Genomic DNA, 19,841 nt, shown 5'->3' on the forward strand with positions numbered 1-19,841 from the left:
TAGCGGCATCCTAGCTGTGTAGCTAGCAGCAGCGGGCATGTAACCCATTCTAGCTGTGTAGCTAGCGGCATCCTAGCTGTGTAGCTAGCAGCAGTGGGCAGGTAACCCATCCTAGCTGTGTAGCTAGCGGCATCCTAGCTGTGTAGCTAGCAGCAGTGGGCATGTAACCCATTCTAGCTGTGTAGCTAGCGGCATCCTAGCTATGTAGCTAGCAGCAGTGGGCAGGTAACCCATCCTAGCTGTGTAGCTAGCGGCATCCTAGCTGTGTAGCTAGCAGCAGTGGGCATGTAACCCATCCTAGCTGTGTAGCTAGGAGCAGTGGGCAGCCGCCGTGTAGCACCTGGGGATCAACTCCAGTTCGTCTCGCCATGCTTTGTTAAGGGACACAGACAGAAGTATTAACCCTAACATGTATGTCTTTTTGATGAGATGGCAGTCCATGGTTGTAGTAACACTTTTCACCACTGAGGCAGCACTGAGCTGAAATTCGCTGCTTGTGTCTGGGTTTTATAGATCGTGCCAACATGTCAAGATAAGCACCAGGGTCAGTGTTTCTGACTGGGATGTGTTGAAGTACATCAGTATTCAGTGAACATACGTTTTTTTAATGTTGTACTGACCTTTAAGCTTATAGTTTGTTTCATGTGTCTACATGTGTGTGATGCAGTCTCTAATAATCCCAGAGTATGGAGTGGAAGTCGGGTTGTGTGAGGAACATGTACAATCTAGAGTTTTGGAGAATGTTTCCCTTTCTCTTTTTTTGTCCATTCAAAAACTTTAGAATATTAAGTTTCTTTATTTTATTGAGCATGAAAATGGTTTCAGCCTCACTTCAAAAATATTTGTCACTCTCTGATGGATGTAGAAAAGCTGCATCAAATGATATCTTCAATATTAATAGTCAATCGAATGACTCCGTGGGATGTGGAAGGATGACTAGTGCTGATGATCACGTTGAGAATCAGCACTGCAGTGCAGTTTTCCTTCACCAGACACAGGACTCTGCCTTCACTTTCAGCTCACATTTGACGTTTTAGCCCTGAAGGTGGCACCTGTCCACCTTGCCTTAAAACCCATGGTAAAGCTGCTCATGCACCTCAGAAGTTGTGAAGGCTTCACTTCTATCTGCAAGCTTCACTCCAGACCACGTTTTCACCTGTTCATTGTAGCATCCTTTAGCTTCATTCTGTAGTCTGAAAAACATAAATAAAAAAAAAGGTTTTAACTTCACACACTTTGTCTCTTTTCCTCATAGCGTTACCTGGTACCTCAGCTGCGTTCTCTGTGTGGGCTGACTGGGGAGAAGACCTCCATCTCTTCTGAAGCTCTCAATTTGCTCATCAGACAGTACTGCAGAGAGTCTGGAGTTAGGAACCTCCAGAAGCAAGTGGAAAAGGTAATGTTTAACCCTGGATTATCTCATACCAAGGCACCTGTGTGTAAACCCAGTCAGAGTTAACAGAAAACTAAAAAAATACAAGTTTTATCTTTCTTTCCATAGTAGAGCAAAGGCTGTCCATAACTCGGTGGAGAGTTGTATAGTAGATTGTTGCTCTTCCCAGATAGCAGAGAGCCCAAGAGTTTCAAGCAAAGATGAGATGAAGGTGATTAAATGATACTGCCTTATTGCAAGGGTTGTTGGTAGCAAATTTCCTGATAAATGCCATAGTGTGGTGTGCAGTATGAAATACATCTGCATCTATTGTTGAGCTGGTTAAGTTCATTACAGAAATGGAACTTATAGGAGTCCGCGGTGGTGTAGCGGTCTAAGCATCGGCTTTGTGTCGATGCAGTTGCCCACTGGGGACCGGAGTTCGCGCCTCAGTCTCGTCAGATCCGACTATGGCCGGACTCGATGAAGCAGCAATAATTGGCAACGCTGTCTTCGGGAGGGGGGCGGAGTCGGCTTGTGTTCGTCACATGAATGCGTCCCTGCGTGCGTCGGAAAAAGCAGTGGTTCGGCCTGGATTCACCTTGTCATGAAAGTGGGGAGGTGTCTCCTTCGAGACTGCCGGCCGGAGAGATGCAGTTGGCGAATACATGCAGTACGAGGGTGGGTGTTTGAATTAAAACAGGGATCGATTGGCCACTAAATTGGGAGAAAAAGAGAAAAATCAGAAATAAATTTAGAAATGGAGTTTATGGCCTGATTCTAGGCTTGGAATCAGATAATCTCTGTATACAGCCAGGGAATTTGATTTCTGAGGTAATTTGTTGAGCTTTCTATGCTTATCTGAGATTACTGTACATTAATGAACAGAAAGCCCACTCAGCATATGTCAAATGGTCTCGTGCGATCCACTGGGCAGGACTTGTGTGAACATCATAGTAAGGTCTGCCTGCTTGCTTAGATAGGAGTTCAGTGATCAGTCCACCAAAAATAGAATAGCAGATGCGAGTATATTAAGAAATTGTTTACATTTCATTTTCTGTACATATTAACATAAAATTAAGCTGAAATTTCCTTAAAATCATTTCGTATTTTATTGAGTAATTTTGTCCATTTGCATGAATAATGCAGTGCCCATTCAGATGTAATCCCCCCTTCAACCACAAAGAGGGTTGCAGTGGCAGTGTTGCTGTTTGTCCCGTTGCCATGAGAAGAACGTCTCTGTCTGTATGAATGTATCTGTCCTTCGATTTTCTGGACAACTGTTCATCCAAACAATTTCACACTCGACACTGTACTTCTTGGGTCCTCAGCAATACAACCGCCAAGTGAGAAGTCGACTGGATGAATGGTTATCGAGAAAATAGGACAGACAAGACATGTAGACAGGACAGGGATTCTTTTCATTTTAGGTTGAAGTAGCTGCAATGAGTTTGACATGTACATCACTTAAATCACCCCAAGGAACAAGCTTTCAGTGAGTCTCCACCCTTTAATGAACTTTCTTCAGGCAGAATAAATATTTTCTCTGTGAAACATTAAATATCCAGGCTGCTATGACGAAGAAGGAGGTGGCACTACCCTGTAACTCTGATTCACAGCTAATACATACTGCTTTTTGCTGGCACCTTTATATGCCTCCAACGAAGTATCATACAAGCTGACTCAGTTCCTCCATGACCTCACCTCACCTAGGTTGTCCGTCAGGACGCCCCTATAGGGTTTCAGTTGCGCTTGTTTGTTTAAAGCATGGGGCGCTACTCCACATGCAGTACTATGGTTCTCCGCTAACTGGATATTTTGTGCCTTTCTATTGTCGAGATGCATTGATCATCTACAAAGCCACAATGTCCCCTGGTCCATAACATCAGGCTATGGATGAATGCACCTAGGACTACTGCTACCCATTGGAGTAGCAGGACTTATTATCCAGGTTTACTGCTCTAGATCCACTGTGTTCTGTTCTGTTTTCTCCTGGCAATGTTAACAGGATTACCGTGAGGAGGGTGTGGCTCTTCACCACGCACGGATGGTCATTCATCGTGGAGAGGCTATATTTTGTGCTTCACATGATGCTGGGGTGTATGGAGACCAGTCTAGGATGCCACGTATCATACAAGCTGAATCAGTTCCTCCATGAATATCACCATTGCTACATACCACTGAGCTCCACCTCTTCATTCTGATAGGCCAACAACCAGTGGCAAAGGTTTGACATGGTCAGATTTTAGTGGCAGTAGCCGAAAAGGGGTAAAACTGCGCATTCATGAGGGTAGCAACCACATACCCTAATCCATGCCACTGCCGGTGGGCTGCCCTAATCCATGCCACTGCCGGTGGGCTGAGAGGCAAAGTTACTGCCTGGCTCTCATTGAAATAAATGGAGGTGCTCTGTGTCTGCATGCGGCTTTTTCCTTCTTATTGAGAAGTAAAGAAGACAAAGTCATCAAACTCATTCTGTGGTGTGGCTTTTATGACCACCACAAACACTAACTGCATGTTGTGCACTGTGTCTGCACCATGTGACTCCTTATATCAGTGCTTCTCAAACTTTTGGAGTTACGACCCCCCAGAATAATCAGGTTGGTGTTTGCTATGACCCTCCCCCCTTAATAGCACTGGGACATTTAGCTCACAACAACACCCCTATGCAAACACATTGATTGCTCATAAACTGTCAGCCCAAGACTGTTCAGGGATTACAATAATATAACACATGGAAGCTACAGGACTCACTCATGTTAGGGTTAATACTCCTGTCTGTGCCGCTGAGCAAGGCAATGGAAAGAAGAACTGGAGTTGGTCCCCGGGCACTGCAGCTGCCCACTGCTCCTATACAACAGGATGGGTGACATGCAGAAAACAAATTTGTTGTAAGAATGCAATGTGAAATAAAGTGGCTTTCTTCTTCTCCTTCTTCTTCATCTTCTTCTTCTTCTCCTTCTTATCTAATTCCCACCAAATTTGCTGAAGTGTTCATAAAGTGATGCTGAACTCTGCATAGACAGTTGTGTATGCAAGTAGGCCTGCGTGCCGAGTAGTGGTGGTTTTTTTTACAGGAGTAAAATTAATCTTGAGTGTCAGTGTGGTTCAATACAGACTTGTAGATTTTAATACGCATTTCTTTCTGACCCAGGTTTTCCGTAAGGTAGCATTCCATATTGTCAGTGGTGAAGACACTGCAGTAACCGTCACTCCTGAAAACTTGGAGAACTATGTCGGTAAACCGTTGTTCTCAGTTGACCGCATGTATGATGTCACACCGCCGGGAGTGGTTATGGGATTGGCGTGGACTGCCATGGGTGAGTCAAAATACAGCACAGTCAAGAATATATATGTGTACAAGTACTATAGCTTACTTAAGATCTGTCCTCTGTCTCTCCAGGTGGTTCTACTCTCTTCATAGAGACAGTGTTGCGTCGTCCTGGTGGGACGTCAGGACAGAATGAAGAGGGGTCACTAGAGGTCACAGGTTAGTGAGAGAGGGAGTAAGTAGTTGATGACTGTTGAAGCCTGGTGCACATGAGAAGACTTATGTTGTGTTCACACAGCCATCCACTCAGCTGATGAGTCGCTGAACTGTTACTCTGGCAGTACTTTCTGCATGCATCTTTGTTATTACATCATTTAGCCTTATAACTTTGGATCAATGGGAATTATTTTAATCTGAACAAGTGTCATTAAAAACTCTCAAACAGGGGGTCCACAGTGGTGTAGCGGTCTAAGCATCAGCTTTGTGTCGATGCAGTTGCACACTGGGGACCGGGGTTCGGGCCCCGGTCTCGTCAGATCCGACTATGGCCGGACTCAATGAAGCAGCAATAATTGGCAGCGCTGTCTTCGGGAGGGGGGCGGAGTCGGCTTGTGTTAGTCACATGAATGTGTCTCTGTGTGTGTCAGAAAAAGCAGTGGTTTGGCCTGGATTCGCCTTGTCACGAAAGTGGGGAAGCGTCTCCTTCGAGACTGCCGGCCAGAGAGATGCAGTTGGCAAACACATGCAGTACGAGGGTGGGTGTTTGAATTAAAAGAAATAGGGATCGATTGGCCACTAAATTGGGAGAAAAAAGGGAAAAATCAGAATTTTTTTTTTAAACTCTCAAAATGGGGTGTATGGGTAGCGTGGTGGTCTATTCCATTGCCTATCAGCACAGGGCTCGCCAGTTTGAATCCCCATGTTGCCTCCGGCTTGGTCGGGCATCCCTACAGACACAGTTGGCCACGTCTGCGAGAAGCTGGATGTGGGTATGTGTCCTGGTCGCTGCACTAGCGCCTCCTCTGGTCGGTCGGGGCACCTGTTCAGGAGGGAGGGGGAACTGGAGGGAGTAGCGTGATCTGCCCATGCGCAACTTCCCCCTGGTGAAACTCCTCACTGTCAGATGTAAAGAAGCGGCTGGTGAGTCCACATGAATTGCAGGAGACATGTGGTAGTCTGCAGCCCTCCCCGGATCAGCAGAGGGGGTGGAGCAGCGACCGGGATGGCTCGGAAGAGTGGGGTAATTGGCCAAGTACAATTGGGGAGGAAAAGGGGTGAAAAAAAAAACAACTCTCAAACTCTCGTCACTTACCATCAATGCCACAAACAGTAGAAATGTTTCTCCATGTGCATTATTCAAGCAGTTTTTGTAGTACTAGATGTGAGTTGTACAGCACAGGGACATTCAGATCACAGTGATCAGCTTCCCCCACATTTTGGTTACTTGTCCATGGAACTTTTGTCATGTTGGAAAAGAAACTAATACACACACACACACACACACACACACACACACACACACACACACACACACACACACACACCCATCAGCCAAAACATTAAAACCACTGACCGGTAAGTGAAGAACGTTGATTATCTCACTACAATGGCACCTGTCAAGGGGTGGGATATGTCAAGGGTGGGATATATTAGGCAGCAAGTGAACAGTCAGTTCTTGAAGTTGATGTGTAACGGTGATGGTTATATCTGGGTCAGAGCATCTCCAAAGCAGCAGGTCTTGTGGGGTGTTTCCAGTATGCAGTCAGTACCTATGAAAAGTGGTCCAAGGAAGGACAACCGGTGAACTGGTGACAGGGTCATGGCCGCCCAAGGCTCATTGATGGGCATGGGGAGCGAAAGCTAGCCCGTCTGGTCCGATCCCACAGAAGAGATACTGTAGCTCACATTGCTGAAATCACAACACACAGTGCATCACATTTTGCTGTGTATGGGGCTGCATAGCCGCAGACCGATCGGCGTCCCCATGATGACCCCTGTCCACTGTCAAACATGCCTACAATGGGCACGTGAACTGGACCATGGCGCAATGGAAGAAGGTGACCTGGTCTGATGAGTCATGTTTTCTTTTACATCACATGGACAGTCGGGCGTGTGTGCGTAGTTTACCTGGGGAAGAGATGGCACCAGGATGCACCATGGGAAGAAGGCAAGCCGGCAGAGGCAGTGTGATGCTCTGGACAATGTTCTGCTTGAAAACCTTGGGTCCTGCCATTCATGTGGATGTTACCTTGACACATGCCACCTACCTAAACATCCCTGCAGACCAGGTACACCCCTTCATGGCTGTGGTATTCCCTGCTGGCTGTGGCCTCTTTCAGCAGGATGATGCACCCTGTCACACTGCACACATTGTTCAGGAATGGTTTGATCTCAATCTGATCCAGCATGTGTGGGATGTGCTGGAAAAACAAGTCCAATCCATGTAGGCCCAATGCAACTTCCAGGATTTAAAGATACCAGAGGACACCTTCAGAGGTCTTGTGAGTCCATGTCTCAGTGGGTCATAGCTGTTCTTGCAACTTGATGGGGGACCTACACAATATTAGGCAGGTGGTCAAGTCTAGTCAATTTTATTTGTATAGCCCATTATCACAAATTTGCTTCAGTGGGCTTTACAGCAACACAACATCGTGTCCTTAGACCCTCTCGCTGGGGATAAGGAACAATTCACTAAAAAAACCTTTAATGGAGAAAAAATAGGAAGAAACCTCAGGGAGAGCAACAGAGGAGGATCTCTCTCTGGTTTTAATGTTTTGGCTGTTAATTGTATACACACATACACGTGGGCACATTCAATGTATAAATGTGGGCTATATTTTTATAGCCCACATCTGGCTTGCATTTTGAAACAACATTAAGTGAAGAGGAGACTCTTTAAAGTCTAGTACACACCCCGAACATGGATGGCTCTGAGCTTTGATGCTCTTGGCTCTGTCTGTAAGGACTAAAATAATGTTGCCACTACATGAGAACGTTAAGCCGGATCAGTGCTGTTACTTAGGAATGTGGTACCTCCAACCTCTTGTAGACTGTTGTTTTGTCGCATCACTGGCCTGTATACTATCAATTTAAGATATTTTTTATTTGTTAGGCTATTTGATGAGATAGTTTTCCCACAATTTGGATTGGCTATTGTCATTTCTGACTAGTAAAACCTGATAGAAAATTTTCCAGAAAATCCTGCATTTCCTGCTCAGAAACATCAGTTTCTTCCTGGGAGAAACTTCCTGTGTGTGGAAAGCTGCGGACTGACTCTCTGCCTTCCATCGCCTAAACTTATAGTGCAGCGTGCTCTTTTTAAAGGGAAGAAAAAAAGGACATTTGATTTGTTTACACTGCCCTGACTAGGGCTGGATTCAAAAAATTGACCTCCCAATTCAGAATCGATCTTCATTTCATTGAGCAATTATCGATCCATAAATCCAGAGATCGATCTTTTATGCCTTTCCCTGTTGCTTCAACCCGCAACAAGATCTCGCTCAGCAAGCTCTCGTACAAGATCTTGCGGCCCAGCGTTAGACCACACTTGAATCATGGCGGGAGCTGCTCCACTCAAGTTCTGCCAGGTCTAAAAGCAGATGTCTGGTTGCGTTTCGGATTTAAAAAAACATGACAAAAGAGAAGAGATGGACAAAAGCAAAGCCATATGTAAGCTGTGCAATGTGGAGGTGAAATATTCTGGAAATACCACAAATCTACGAAACCACTTACTGAGACATCACCCAGACTTGCAATATGGAAAAGCGGATCCGAAACAAGCCTCGCTGGAGAAGACACTTGTTTGTAAGTTAGCATCCACTTCTCAGCGTGCCCAAAAAATTACCCGCGCTGTCACAGGTTTCATATGCAAGGATATATGTCCCTACAGCATTGTTGAAAATGCTGGCTTTTGAAGCCTCATCAATGTGCTAGAGCCACGCTACGTTTTACCGACACGCAAACAGTTGAAGTGAAGTGATAATCCCAAACATGTACGAGGATGTGAAACATGGCATCGCAACATCACTTCAGGCAGCAGAGAGTCGCCATAACATGTGACAGCTGGACATCCAGAGCAATGGATTCCTACCTGACAGTCACTTGTCGCTATATTAACGGTGACTGGAGTCTCATGTCTCATGTTCTACAGACTAGGGCAATTGAAACCAGCCACACTTCAAGTAATCTAGCTGACCTGTTGTCCGAGGCGATACAAGAGTGGGAGCTTACAAAGACCCAGCCATCACAACGGACCATGCTGCAAATATGGTCCGCGCTGTGCAATCGATGGAGCAGTTGCATATTGGCTGTTTTGTGCACATACTAAACTTGGCCTCACAAGCAGTTCTCAAGCAAAGCGGTACCTCTGTGTCCTCTGGACCAGTGTGCCTTCTGAGAGAGTGTTCTCAACCGCTGGCGATATCGTTACTGCACAAAGGAGCTGCCTCACTCTGCAACATGTAGATGAGCTCCTTTTCTTGCAGAAAAACCTTACCATCTCCAAGAAGTGAGAAAGAAGTCATGAAGAAGCAGTCATGAAGGGTTTTAGTTTCATGGGCTTTACAGTTACTGTCCAGAGGTTTTTTGTTCCCCAAAATACCCTAATTTCTAATGCAAATAAGCTATTTGGGACAATCACAGTGTATGTTTTCCTGTGATGTCTTGTTTACAGGTATGTTTGTAGCCACCTTATTTACACTGGCTGCACTAAAGAAAGCACTTTTTGTAGTGTCTTGAGTTGCACAACTTGTGTTGTTTAATGCTTGTCATGTACAACATCACATTTTGAATAAAAGTACATTAATGTAACTGCTTTGGGGTCCATTCTTAATGTAAACATTGTTATTTTTAGTAATGCAAAAGGTTAGAGGGTTCTTTGTACCATTTACAGCATTAGTTCTCTGAGAATTTCTTTCATATTCGAGCAAAATTGGTATTGTAACTAAAATATCCCTTAATCGAATCGAATCGTGACCTTGTGAATCAGAATCAAATCGTTTTGGGACATCAGTTGTGATACCCAGCCCTAGCCCTGACCACATCTACTGATGATGTATTCCTTCCTGTTCCCAAATACGCTTCTGCCATGAAAACACCAACAGTGTGCCCACCACTGCCCGAGCACACTGCACACTGGGAAGTTGACTTCGCTTGGCACCGTGCTCTGACTCGCAGAAATACAGCCTTTAATATCACACATGTGTGATAATGTCCCATGGGCCCAAATCAGTCAACCAGTCAGGCTGGTTAAATATCCGTCACACTACTAGATCATCTCAGCCATCCAGATATCTCACACAACCAGATCATCTCAGTCATCCAGATGTCTCACACAATCAGATCATCTCAGCCATCCAGGTATCTCACACAACCAGATCATCTCAGTCATCCAGATATCTCACACAACCAGATCATCTGTCATCCAGATATCTCACACTACCAAATCATCTCAGTCATCCAGATATCTCACACAACCAGATCATCTCAGTCATCCAGATATCTCACACAACCAGATCATCTCAGTCATCCAGATATCTCACACAACCAGATCATCTCAGTCATCCAGATGTCTCACACTACCAGATCATCTCAGTTATCCAGATATTCCACACTACCAGATCATCTCAGCCATCCAGATATCTCACACTACCAGATGTCTCACACTACCAGATCTTCTCAGTCATCCAGATATCTCACACAACCAGATCATCTCAGTCATCCATCAGGTGTGAGCAACACGGATAAGGGTTTCCCCTCAGACTGTTTGGATTAGATAATTAAGGGGCAAATCAGGCAAATGTAAGTTGTTAAGGTGCAAGTTGCTGTATTTTGTTCCAAGTCGTACCCTGAATCTTCAGTTGCCTGCACACTGCATGTATGAATGTCTTCACAGGTCAAACTGTAGCACTATACCCCAGTCTCAAGATGAAGGCAGTGAAGATGACTTGCTTTAAGGGCTCAACGACTTTCGTAGCATACTTGGCTTTCTGGGTACTGTTTATCAGTTGATAACCATCAGTCACTCTGCCCCCTGTAGGTCAGCTTGGTGATGTCATGAAAGAAAGCGCCAGAATTGCATCAACCTTCGCCAGAGCATTTCTCATGACCCTTGAACCCGATAACAACTTCCTGGTCAACTCCCATCTACACTTGCATGTCCCTGAGGTAAATTTTGCTGTTTCTGTAAGTTCTACTGCGTTACCACTATAGTCTACCTACCAAGTATCATGTATTCTAGTCATGAGGCTCAGGTGTGGAATGTAGTTGGTTAAGCAGGAGAACAAACTGTAAAGTCTTCATAAAGTTAAATGGAGCACCAGAAGAGGCCGAAGTGCTGGTCATCAGAGACATGGAGGAACTGGATAAGTACCAGTGAGTCCAAAAGAACACAACAAGGTCATGACAAATCTGAAAGAGTGACTAAATAAACACACTACATGCAACCAACCATGACAAGTTCTGACAGAAGTCATTTATCTCCATCTGGAGATAATGATGATCAGCCAACAACAGAGATTACGCAATATGATAAACTGGGAATGAAAACTTTTGAATATACTGAGCATAAGTCACAAGATATGGAAAATGATATTGATCCAGAAAATATTTTCTTCAATGATATCAACAACTGTCCTGTGATGGCCTGGCGGCCTGTCCAGGGTGTCTCCCCACCTGCCGTCCAATGACTACTGGGATAGGCTCCAGCATCCCCGCAACTCTGAGAGCAGGATAAGCGGACACCCTGGACAGGCCCCCAGGCCATCACAGGGTCACATCGCATCGCATCACATCACATATTTGGCTCAGCCCTGAGAAGTATTGGACTTGGAGCTGAATGGATATGACTTGATGTATATGAACAGGAAAAACCAGAATGGGGGGTGAGGAAGTTATGGACTGTGTCTGTATTTAGGACCCTCATGGTATCTTATGAGCACCTTGACAAAGAACAAGTGCAGCCAAAACGTTGATTGAAAGGTCATTTATTGCCTGTTCAGTTCTCTCCTTACATATTTAACACGAGTTATACCAGTGGACATTATAGTATCTGTCAGTTGACGTTGCAGTATCTGTCAGTTGATGTTATAGTATCTGTCAGTGGACGTTACAGTATCTGTCAGTTGACGTTATAGTATCTGTCAGTTGACATTACAGTATCTGTCAGTTGACGTTATAGTATTTGTCAGTTGATGTTACAGTATCTGTCAGTTGACGTTACAGTATCTGTCAGTTGATGTTACAGTATCTGTCAGATGATGTTATAGTATCTGTCAGTGGACATTACAGTATTGTAGTGTTGGATGGTGCACAATCACGAGGAGGCAGGTCGGACTAGAACGGACGTTTACTTAACTCAAGGATCATGTAGGCAGCCATCATTACATTCTCTTCGTCACGGCAAAACAGGAAACAGCATATTAACATAGCACCACCTAGTGGTGCAAGAGGGTAACATGAATGTCAATATAAACAGAACACAACATCTCTCTCTGTAAAAGAATGTTACTGCCAAACCAGCATCAGTAAGATTCTGTAATCACTGCTTATTATTTTCCAAAGATGACTAAAATTAGGTAACAGTATCAAAACACTTAATGGTATGTAAACAATATACTTTAACATCTCTAATCTGACAATAACATTACGTTTCATTTACAAACCCCAGTTCCAATGAAGTTGGGATGTTGTGTAAAACGTAAATAAAAACAGAATACAATGATTTGCAAATCCTTTTTGACCTATATTCAATTGAATACACTACAAAGACAAGATATTTAATGTTCAAACTGATAAACTTTATTGTTTTTGCAAATATTCACTCATTTTGAATTTGATGCCTGCAACATGTTCCAAAGAAGCTGGGACAGGGGCATGTTCACCACTGTGTTACATCACCTTTCCTTTTAACAACAATAAGCATTTGGGAACTGAGGACACTACTTGTTGAAGCTTGGTAGGTGGAATTTTTTCCCATTCTTGCTTGATGTATGACTTCAGTTGCAGAGTGCAGTAGCACTTTGTGTCAGTCCATCTCAGATGAGCTCGGGCCCAGAGAAGCTGGCAGCATTTCTGGGTGTTGTTGATATATGGCTTTCGCTTTGCATGGTAGAGTTTTAACTTGCACTTGTAGATGTAGCGACGAACTGTGTTAACTGACAATGGTTTTCCGAAGTGCTGCTGAGCCCACATGGTAATATCCTTTACAGAATGATGTCGGTTTTTGATACAGTGCCGCCTGAGGGGTCGAAGGTCACGGGCATTCAACGTTGGTTTTCGGCCTTGCCGCTTACATGCAGAGATTTCTCCAGATTCTCTGAATCTTGTGATGATATTATGGACTGGAGATGATGAAATCCCTAAATTCCTTGCAATTGTACGTTGAGAAACGTTGATCTTAAACTGTTGGACTATTTGCTCACGCAGTTTTCACAAAGTGGTGAACCTCGCCCCATCCTTGCTTGTGAACGACTGAGCCTTTCAGGGATGCTCCTTTTATACCCAATCATGACACTCACCTGTTTCCAATTAACCTGTTCACCTGTGGAATGTTCCAAACAGGTGTTTTTAGAGCATTCCTCAACTTTCCCAGTGTTTTGTTGCCCCTGTCCCAGCTTCTTTGGAAGGTGTTGCAGGCATCAAATTCAAAATGAGTGAATATTTGCAAAAAACAAGGTTTATCAGTTTGAACATTCAATATCTTGTCTTTCTAGTGTATTCAATTGAATATAGGTCGAAAGGGATTTGCAAATCATTGTATTCTGTTTTTATTCATGTTTTACACAACATCCCAACTTCACTGGAATTGGGGTTTGTACCATTTTTTTCTGATACTATCTTTCTCTCTAGGCCATGGTCAATTCTTCAAAACCAAAGTATACATCAAATAAAGATTTGTCAACAGTATGTTTCCCTTATAACAGGCTTGCTTGTAATATTATTTTTTCTCTTTCCCATGCCCTTTTCTAGCCATCCAATGGCTTAAACTTACAGTCAAACTTTCAGTACGGGACATAGTCCTTGTGCCAACTAGGCTTGTTTCTTGCACATGGCTGGATGTGGGGAGGGTGCATGTGATGTGATTTTGGAGCAGGATTGTTGACAGCTTCATACTAAGCTGCAGCAGGGAAGGGAGCCAGCAAGAAGATGCTTGTGCCTACCTTCTTTTCTACAATCACTGGTCCACTGACTCTCAGGTGTGCTTTGGGAATAGGTGAGGTATTCTTATCCTAACCCTGTCTCCCTCCTGAAAGAGATGCGCGGGCGCCATGTTTGGAGTCAGTGTAGCGCTTCATCTTGGCCTGTTTTTCTTGGACCATTCTGTGCACAGAGTCACCCTGTGCTGTCAAAGTAGGTTGTAGGGGCTGTATGTCCAGTTTAGTGCGCATTCTTCTGCCATAAAGCAGTTCATGTGGTGAGACGGCAGTGGTGGCGTGTGGAGTGGCCCTGTAGACTTGTAGCCAATCCAACACAGCCTCTTTCCATGGCCGAGACTGCTGGAATGCAGTCTGGATGCAGCTCTTCAGAACACGGTGGAAATGTTCCAACAGCCCCGTTGGCCGCCGGATAGTAGACTGATACCCGATTGTGGAGGATGCCCCTTTTCTCAAGAAACTCAGCGAAGGCTGCCGACATGAATTGAGCTCCATTGTCTGTAACGATGCTTTCTGGGTCACCGTGTCTGCTAAAAACAGAGGTAAGAAACTGTATTACGCCAGCAGTTGTTGCAGTGTGGGAAAAGGCCAACTCAGGCCACTTGGAGTAGTAGTGCCTCAGCGTAATAGCATAATGGCAGGCGGGCACAGCTATCTCAAAAGACCCTACTATGTCAAGATCTAGCTTTTTCCATGGGCCATCTGGCAGAGGTACTGGTTGTAGGGGTGCAGAACGAGGCTTAACTCGATGCACAAAGTCCTTTGCACAGCCGATGGCGGGGGCAGTAGGAGCGGTGAGAGCAGTGGTCATCACAGGAGCAGATGTAGCTGGAGCAGAAGAGGGAGGGAAGGACGGTATTTCCACTTACACAGAGGTGTAGAGCAGTCATCAGGTCCATCCCGAGCAGTGGGGTTCCTTTATCCTATACAAAGAACATGGCAGGGACAGTGATGTCATCTCTACTCACTTGAGCCTGTAGGCACCCCAGAACAGGTATGCAAGACTGGTTGTATGACACAAAGTGAACAGCATGTGCAGACAGTGGTGTGGTATTGAAGTACTTGTCGTAGGTAGAGTGTGGCATTATGGATACTGCTGAACCTGTATCCACAACTAGTTCAATTTCCTGGGCAGGAGTAGTTGGTGTGTGGACATGTACATTGCACAGAATTTTCTTTAAAGCACAGTCAGCATCATCTAAGTAGAGCACTGTTAGTTCAGGGAGTTCAACCTCATGCACAGGCTGGGTTTGAGCAGATCTGCAGACACGAGCAAAGTGTCCTACTTTGCAGCATGCATTGCAAGTGGCATTTGCAGCTGGGCATTGTGGAGAGTTAGCCAATTGACTGTCAGAGCCACATCTGAAGCAGGAGCTTCAGGTGGCTCAGCTGAGTGGGAGGGCTGTCTGTCCCGCTTTCTAAAGGCACGTGACCTCGACTATACAGCCTGTACTGGGACACTGTGGTCTGGTGCCATTGCTTTAGCTTGTTCAGTAGCAGATTCAATCTGTGTTGCCATAGTGATAGCCTTATCTAGCATTAGATCAGGTTTAAATAGCAGTCTCTCTCTTATACGCTGGCTAACTACATGCTTAATTAACTGGTCGCAGACCATCTCATCCATTTTATTAGCAAAGTCTCATTTTGTAGCCAGTTCACGCAAAGCAGCATCATATTGCAGAATAGTCTCATGCGGTGCCTGTGTCGTCGTCTACTACTACTACTACTTTCAGCTGCTTCCGTTAGGGGTCGCCAACGCGGATCATCTGTTTCCATTTCTTCCTGTCTTCTGCATCTTCCTCTGTCACACCAGCCACCTGCATGTCTTCCCTCACCACATCCATAAACCTCCTCTTTGGCCTTCCTCTTTTCCTCTTCCCTGGCAGCTCCATATTCAGCATACTTCTCCACACATGTCCAAGCCATCTCAATCTTGCCTCTCTTGCTTTGTGTCCAAACCATCAAACTTGAGCTGTCCCTCTAATATAATCATTCCTAGTCCTGTCCTTCTTCGTCACTCCCACTGAAAATCTGAGCATCTTCAACTCTGCCACCTCCAGCTCTGCCTCCTGTCTTTTCGTCAGTGCCACTGTCTCCAAACCATATAACATAGCTGGTCTCACAACCATCTTGTAAACCTTCCTTTTAACTCTTGCTGGTACCCTTCTGTTGCAAATCACTCCTGACACTCTTCTCCACCCACTCCACCCTGCCTGCACTCTCTTCTTTGCCTCTCTCTTGCACTCCCCGTTACTTTGGACAGTTGACCCCAAGTATTTAAACTGATATGCCTTCGTCACCTCCACTCCTTGCATCCTGACCATTCCACTGTCCTCCCTCTCATTCACGTATAGGTATTCCGTCTTGCTCCTACTGACTTTCATTCCTGTTCTCTCCAGTGCATACCTCCACCTCTCCAGGCTCTCCTCAACCTGCACCCTACTCTCGCTACAGATCACAATGTCATCTGCGAACATCATCGTCCATGGATACTCCTGCCTGATCTTGTCCGTCAACCTGTCCATCACCACTGCAACAAGGAAGGGCTCAGAGCTGATCCTTGATGTATCCCACCTCCATCTTGAACCCATCTGTCATTCCAACCGCACACCTCACCATTGTCACACTTCCCTCATACATATCCTGCACCACTCCTACATACTTCTCTGCAACTCCCGACTTCTCTCGGCATCCTGTCACATGCTTTCTCAAAATCTACAAAGACCAATGCAATGCCTTCTGGCCTTCTCTATAGTTCTACATCAACATTCTCAAAGCAAACATCACATCTGTGGTGCTCTTTCGTGGCAGGAAACCATACTGCTGCTGCTGATCATCACCTCTCCTCTTAACCTAGCTTCTGTTACTCTTTCCCATATCTTCATGCTGTGGCTGATCAACTTTATACCTCTGTAGTTGTTACAGTTCTGCATATCACCCTTGTTCTTGAAAATCGGTACCAGTATGCTTCTTCTCCACTCCTCAGGCATCCTCTCACTTTCCAAGATTGTGTTAAACAATCTAGTTAAAAACCCCACTGCCATCTCTCCTAACCATCTCCATGCCTCCACAGGTATGTCATCAGGACCAACTGCCTTTCCACTCTTCATCCTCTTCATAGCTGCCCTCACTTCCTCCTTGCTAATCCACTGCACTTCCTGATTCACTATCCCTACATCATCCAACCTTTTCTCTCTCTCGTTTTCTTCATTCATCAGCCCCTCAAAGTACTCCTTCCACCTTCTCAGCACACTCTCCTCACTTGTCAGCACATCTCCATCTCTATCCTTGATCGCCCTAACTTGCTGCACATCCTTCACAGCTCGGTCCCTCTGTCTAGCCAGTCAGTACAAGTCCTTTTCTCCTTCCTTAGTGTCTAACCTGTCATACAACTCACCATACACCTTTTCCTTTGCTACCTCTCTCTTCGTCTCCTTGTACTCCTGTCTACTTTCTTCATCTCTTTGACCATCCCACTTCTTCTTTGCTAACCTCTTCCTCTGTATAATTTGCTGTACTTCCTCATTCCACCACCAAGTCTCCTTGTCTTCCTCCCTCTGTCCTGATGACACACCAAGTACTTTCCTAGCTGTCTCCCTCAATATTTCGGCACTGGTTGCCCAGCCATCCGGCAACTCTTCACAACCACCCAGTGCCTGTCTTAACTCCTGCCTGAACTCCACACAGCACTCTTCCTTCTTCAACTTCCACCATTTGATCTTCGGCTCTGCCTTCACTGGCTTCCAATCGCTTCCTCTTCTTGGTCTCCAAAGTCATCCTACAGACCACCATCCGATGCTGCCTAGCTACGTTCTGCCCTGTCACCACCTTGCAGTCTCCAATCCCTTTTAGATCGCACCTTCTACATAAGATATAGTCCACCTGTGTGCACTTTCCTCCGCTCTTGTACGTCACCCTGTGTTCCTCCCTCTTCTTGAAATATGTATTCACCACAGCCATTTCCATCCTTTTCGCAAAATCCACCACCATCTGTCCTTCCACATTTCTCTCCTTGACACCATACCTACCCATCACCTCCTCATCACCTCTGTTCCCTTCACCAACATGTCCATTGAACTCCGCTCCAATCACCACTCTCTCCACCACATCTTCCAACTCGCTCCATAATTCTTTCTCTTCTATCTCACACCCAACTTGCAGGGCATATGCGCTGATAACCTTCAGCAATACACCTTCGATTTCCAGCTTTATTCTCATCACTCTGTCTAACACTCTCTTCACCTCCCGCACACTCTTGACATACTCTTCCTTCAGAATTACCCCTACTCAATTTCTCCTCCCATTCGCACCATGGTAGAAGAGTTTGAACCCACCTCCAATACTCCTGGCCTTACTCCCCTTCCACCTGGTCCCTTGCACACACAGTATGCCTACCTTTCTTCTTTCCATCATATCAGCCAGCTCTCTCCCTTTACTAATCATAGTGCCAACATTCAAAGTTTCGACTCTCACCCCCACACTCCTACCCTTCCTCCTCTCTTGCTGCCTCTGGACCTGCCTTCCCCCTCTCCTTCTCCTTCGGCCAACAGTAGCATAGGTTCCACCGGTACCCTGCTGGTTAACAGTACCGGTGATTGTTGTTGGTAACCCGGGCCTCGACTGATCCGATATGAAAATCTTATTTATGATCCGCATATTTGATTGATTTGGCAAAGATTTTACGCTGGATGCCCTTCCTGATGCAACCCTCCCCATTTATCCAGGCTTGGGACCAGCACTAAGAATGCACTGGCTTGTGCATCCTCAGTGGCTGGGTCATGCGGTGTCGGTGTCCACTCCCTGAAAATATGCCGTTTAACAACGATTTTGGTCTTAGGTGTAAAGTAAGCCTGTAAGGCAGTAACAGCAGAAGAAAATGTCTCACCCGTATCCAGTAATGTATAAAAAATCCGTTGTCCTTCAGTGCCCAGACAATGTAGCAGAACAGCTCTTTTGCAAGCCTCAGGCCAAGCATTTCCATTGATCACCAATAAGTAATTGCTGAACATCCGTAGCCATGTATTGAATGGCATTGCAGGTTCGCTGGGCAAGGCAGGAACATCGCGGGAGAAGGCACATTCACAGCCATTTTCAGAAAATATCAGCCAAAAGCATAAAACAATCTTTGGGTTCACTCGTCGCCAGTTTGTAGTGTTAGATGGTGCACAATCACAAGGAGGCAGGTCGGATTAGAACGGACATTTACTTAACTCAAGGATCATGTAGGCAGCCTTCATTACATTCTCTTCTTCACGTCAAAAATGGAAACAGCATATTAACATAGCACCACCTAGTGGTGCAAGAGGGTAACATGAATATCAATATAAACAGAGCACAACAAGTATCTGTCAGTTGACGTTACAGTATTTGTCAGTCGATGTTATAGTATCTGTCAGTTGTATATCTTGTCGATCCAGGTCTCTAGCAGGCAGTCATTTGCTTGCCAGCTGCAGCGCTGTTTCTTCTTCAAACTCGCTGCAAACATCTACCACCGTTCTTCATTTGCACTGAACACGACAATTCAATTCAATTCAGTTTATTGTCATTAAAAACAATGTGCAGGCACATGTTAAAAATTAAATGAGGGCTGTGGCTTCACCAAACAGTGCAAGACAGACAAACACAGCAAACACAATATAAGATATACACACATGAAGACCAAAGCTAAAAATAAGTTAAAAAGAGCTGGAGTACAAAATATTTAAAAATATCTACAGACATTCAGTGGGTGGCCAGGTTCAGGTGGGCAACAGCTTGTGAAAATAAGCTGTTTTTGAGCCTGGTAGTGCGGGCTCTGAGGCTCCTGTAGCGTCTCCCAGAGTGCAGTGGGGAGAATAGTCCGTGGTTGGGGTGGGTGGGATCTCTCTTGATGCTCAGACCCCTTCGAATGCAGCGTTTGTGATAAATGTCTTTAATGGCTGGGAGCTGGGTACCGGTGATATGCTGGGCCGCCTTGACGACCCGCTGCAGAGCTTTCTGGTCTACTGAGGTGCAGCTGCCCGACCACACTGAGATGCAGATGGTCAGGATGCTCTCTATGGTGCAG

The 19,841-nt window shown here is 45.3% G+C and overlaps 1 protein-coding gene across 1 annotated transcript in view; it reads left to right on the forward strand.

The window, feature by feature from the left end:
• Window positions 1–19,841, forward strand: part of lonp1 (lon peptidase 1, mitochondrial) — a 132,352-nt gene that overhangs the window by 110,921 nt on the left and 1,590 nt on the right. Inside the window, exons 16-19 of the mRNA XM_056276015.1 lie at window positions 1,256–1,396; window positions 4,527–4,692; window positions 4,776–4,862; window positions 10,681–10,808. Coding sequence (XP_056131990.1) covers window positions 1,256–1,396; window positions 4,527–4,692; window positions 4,776–4,862; window positions 10,681–10,808 — 522 coding nt within the window. The remainder of the gene's footprint in view (window positions 1–1,255; window positions 1,397–4,526; window positions 4,693–4,775; window positions 4,863–10,680; window positions 10,809–19,841) is intronic.

The sequence above is a fragment of the Lampris incognitus genome, chromosome 3 (genome assembly GCF_029633865.1).
Source record: "Lampris incognitus isolate fLamInc1 chromosome 3, fLamInc1.hap2, whole genome shotgun sequence".
NCBI lineage: Eukaryota > Metazoa > Chordata > Actinopteri > Lampriformes > Lampridae > Lampris > Lampris incognitus.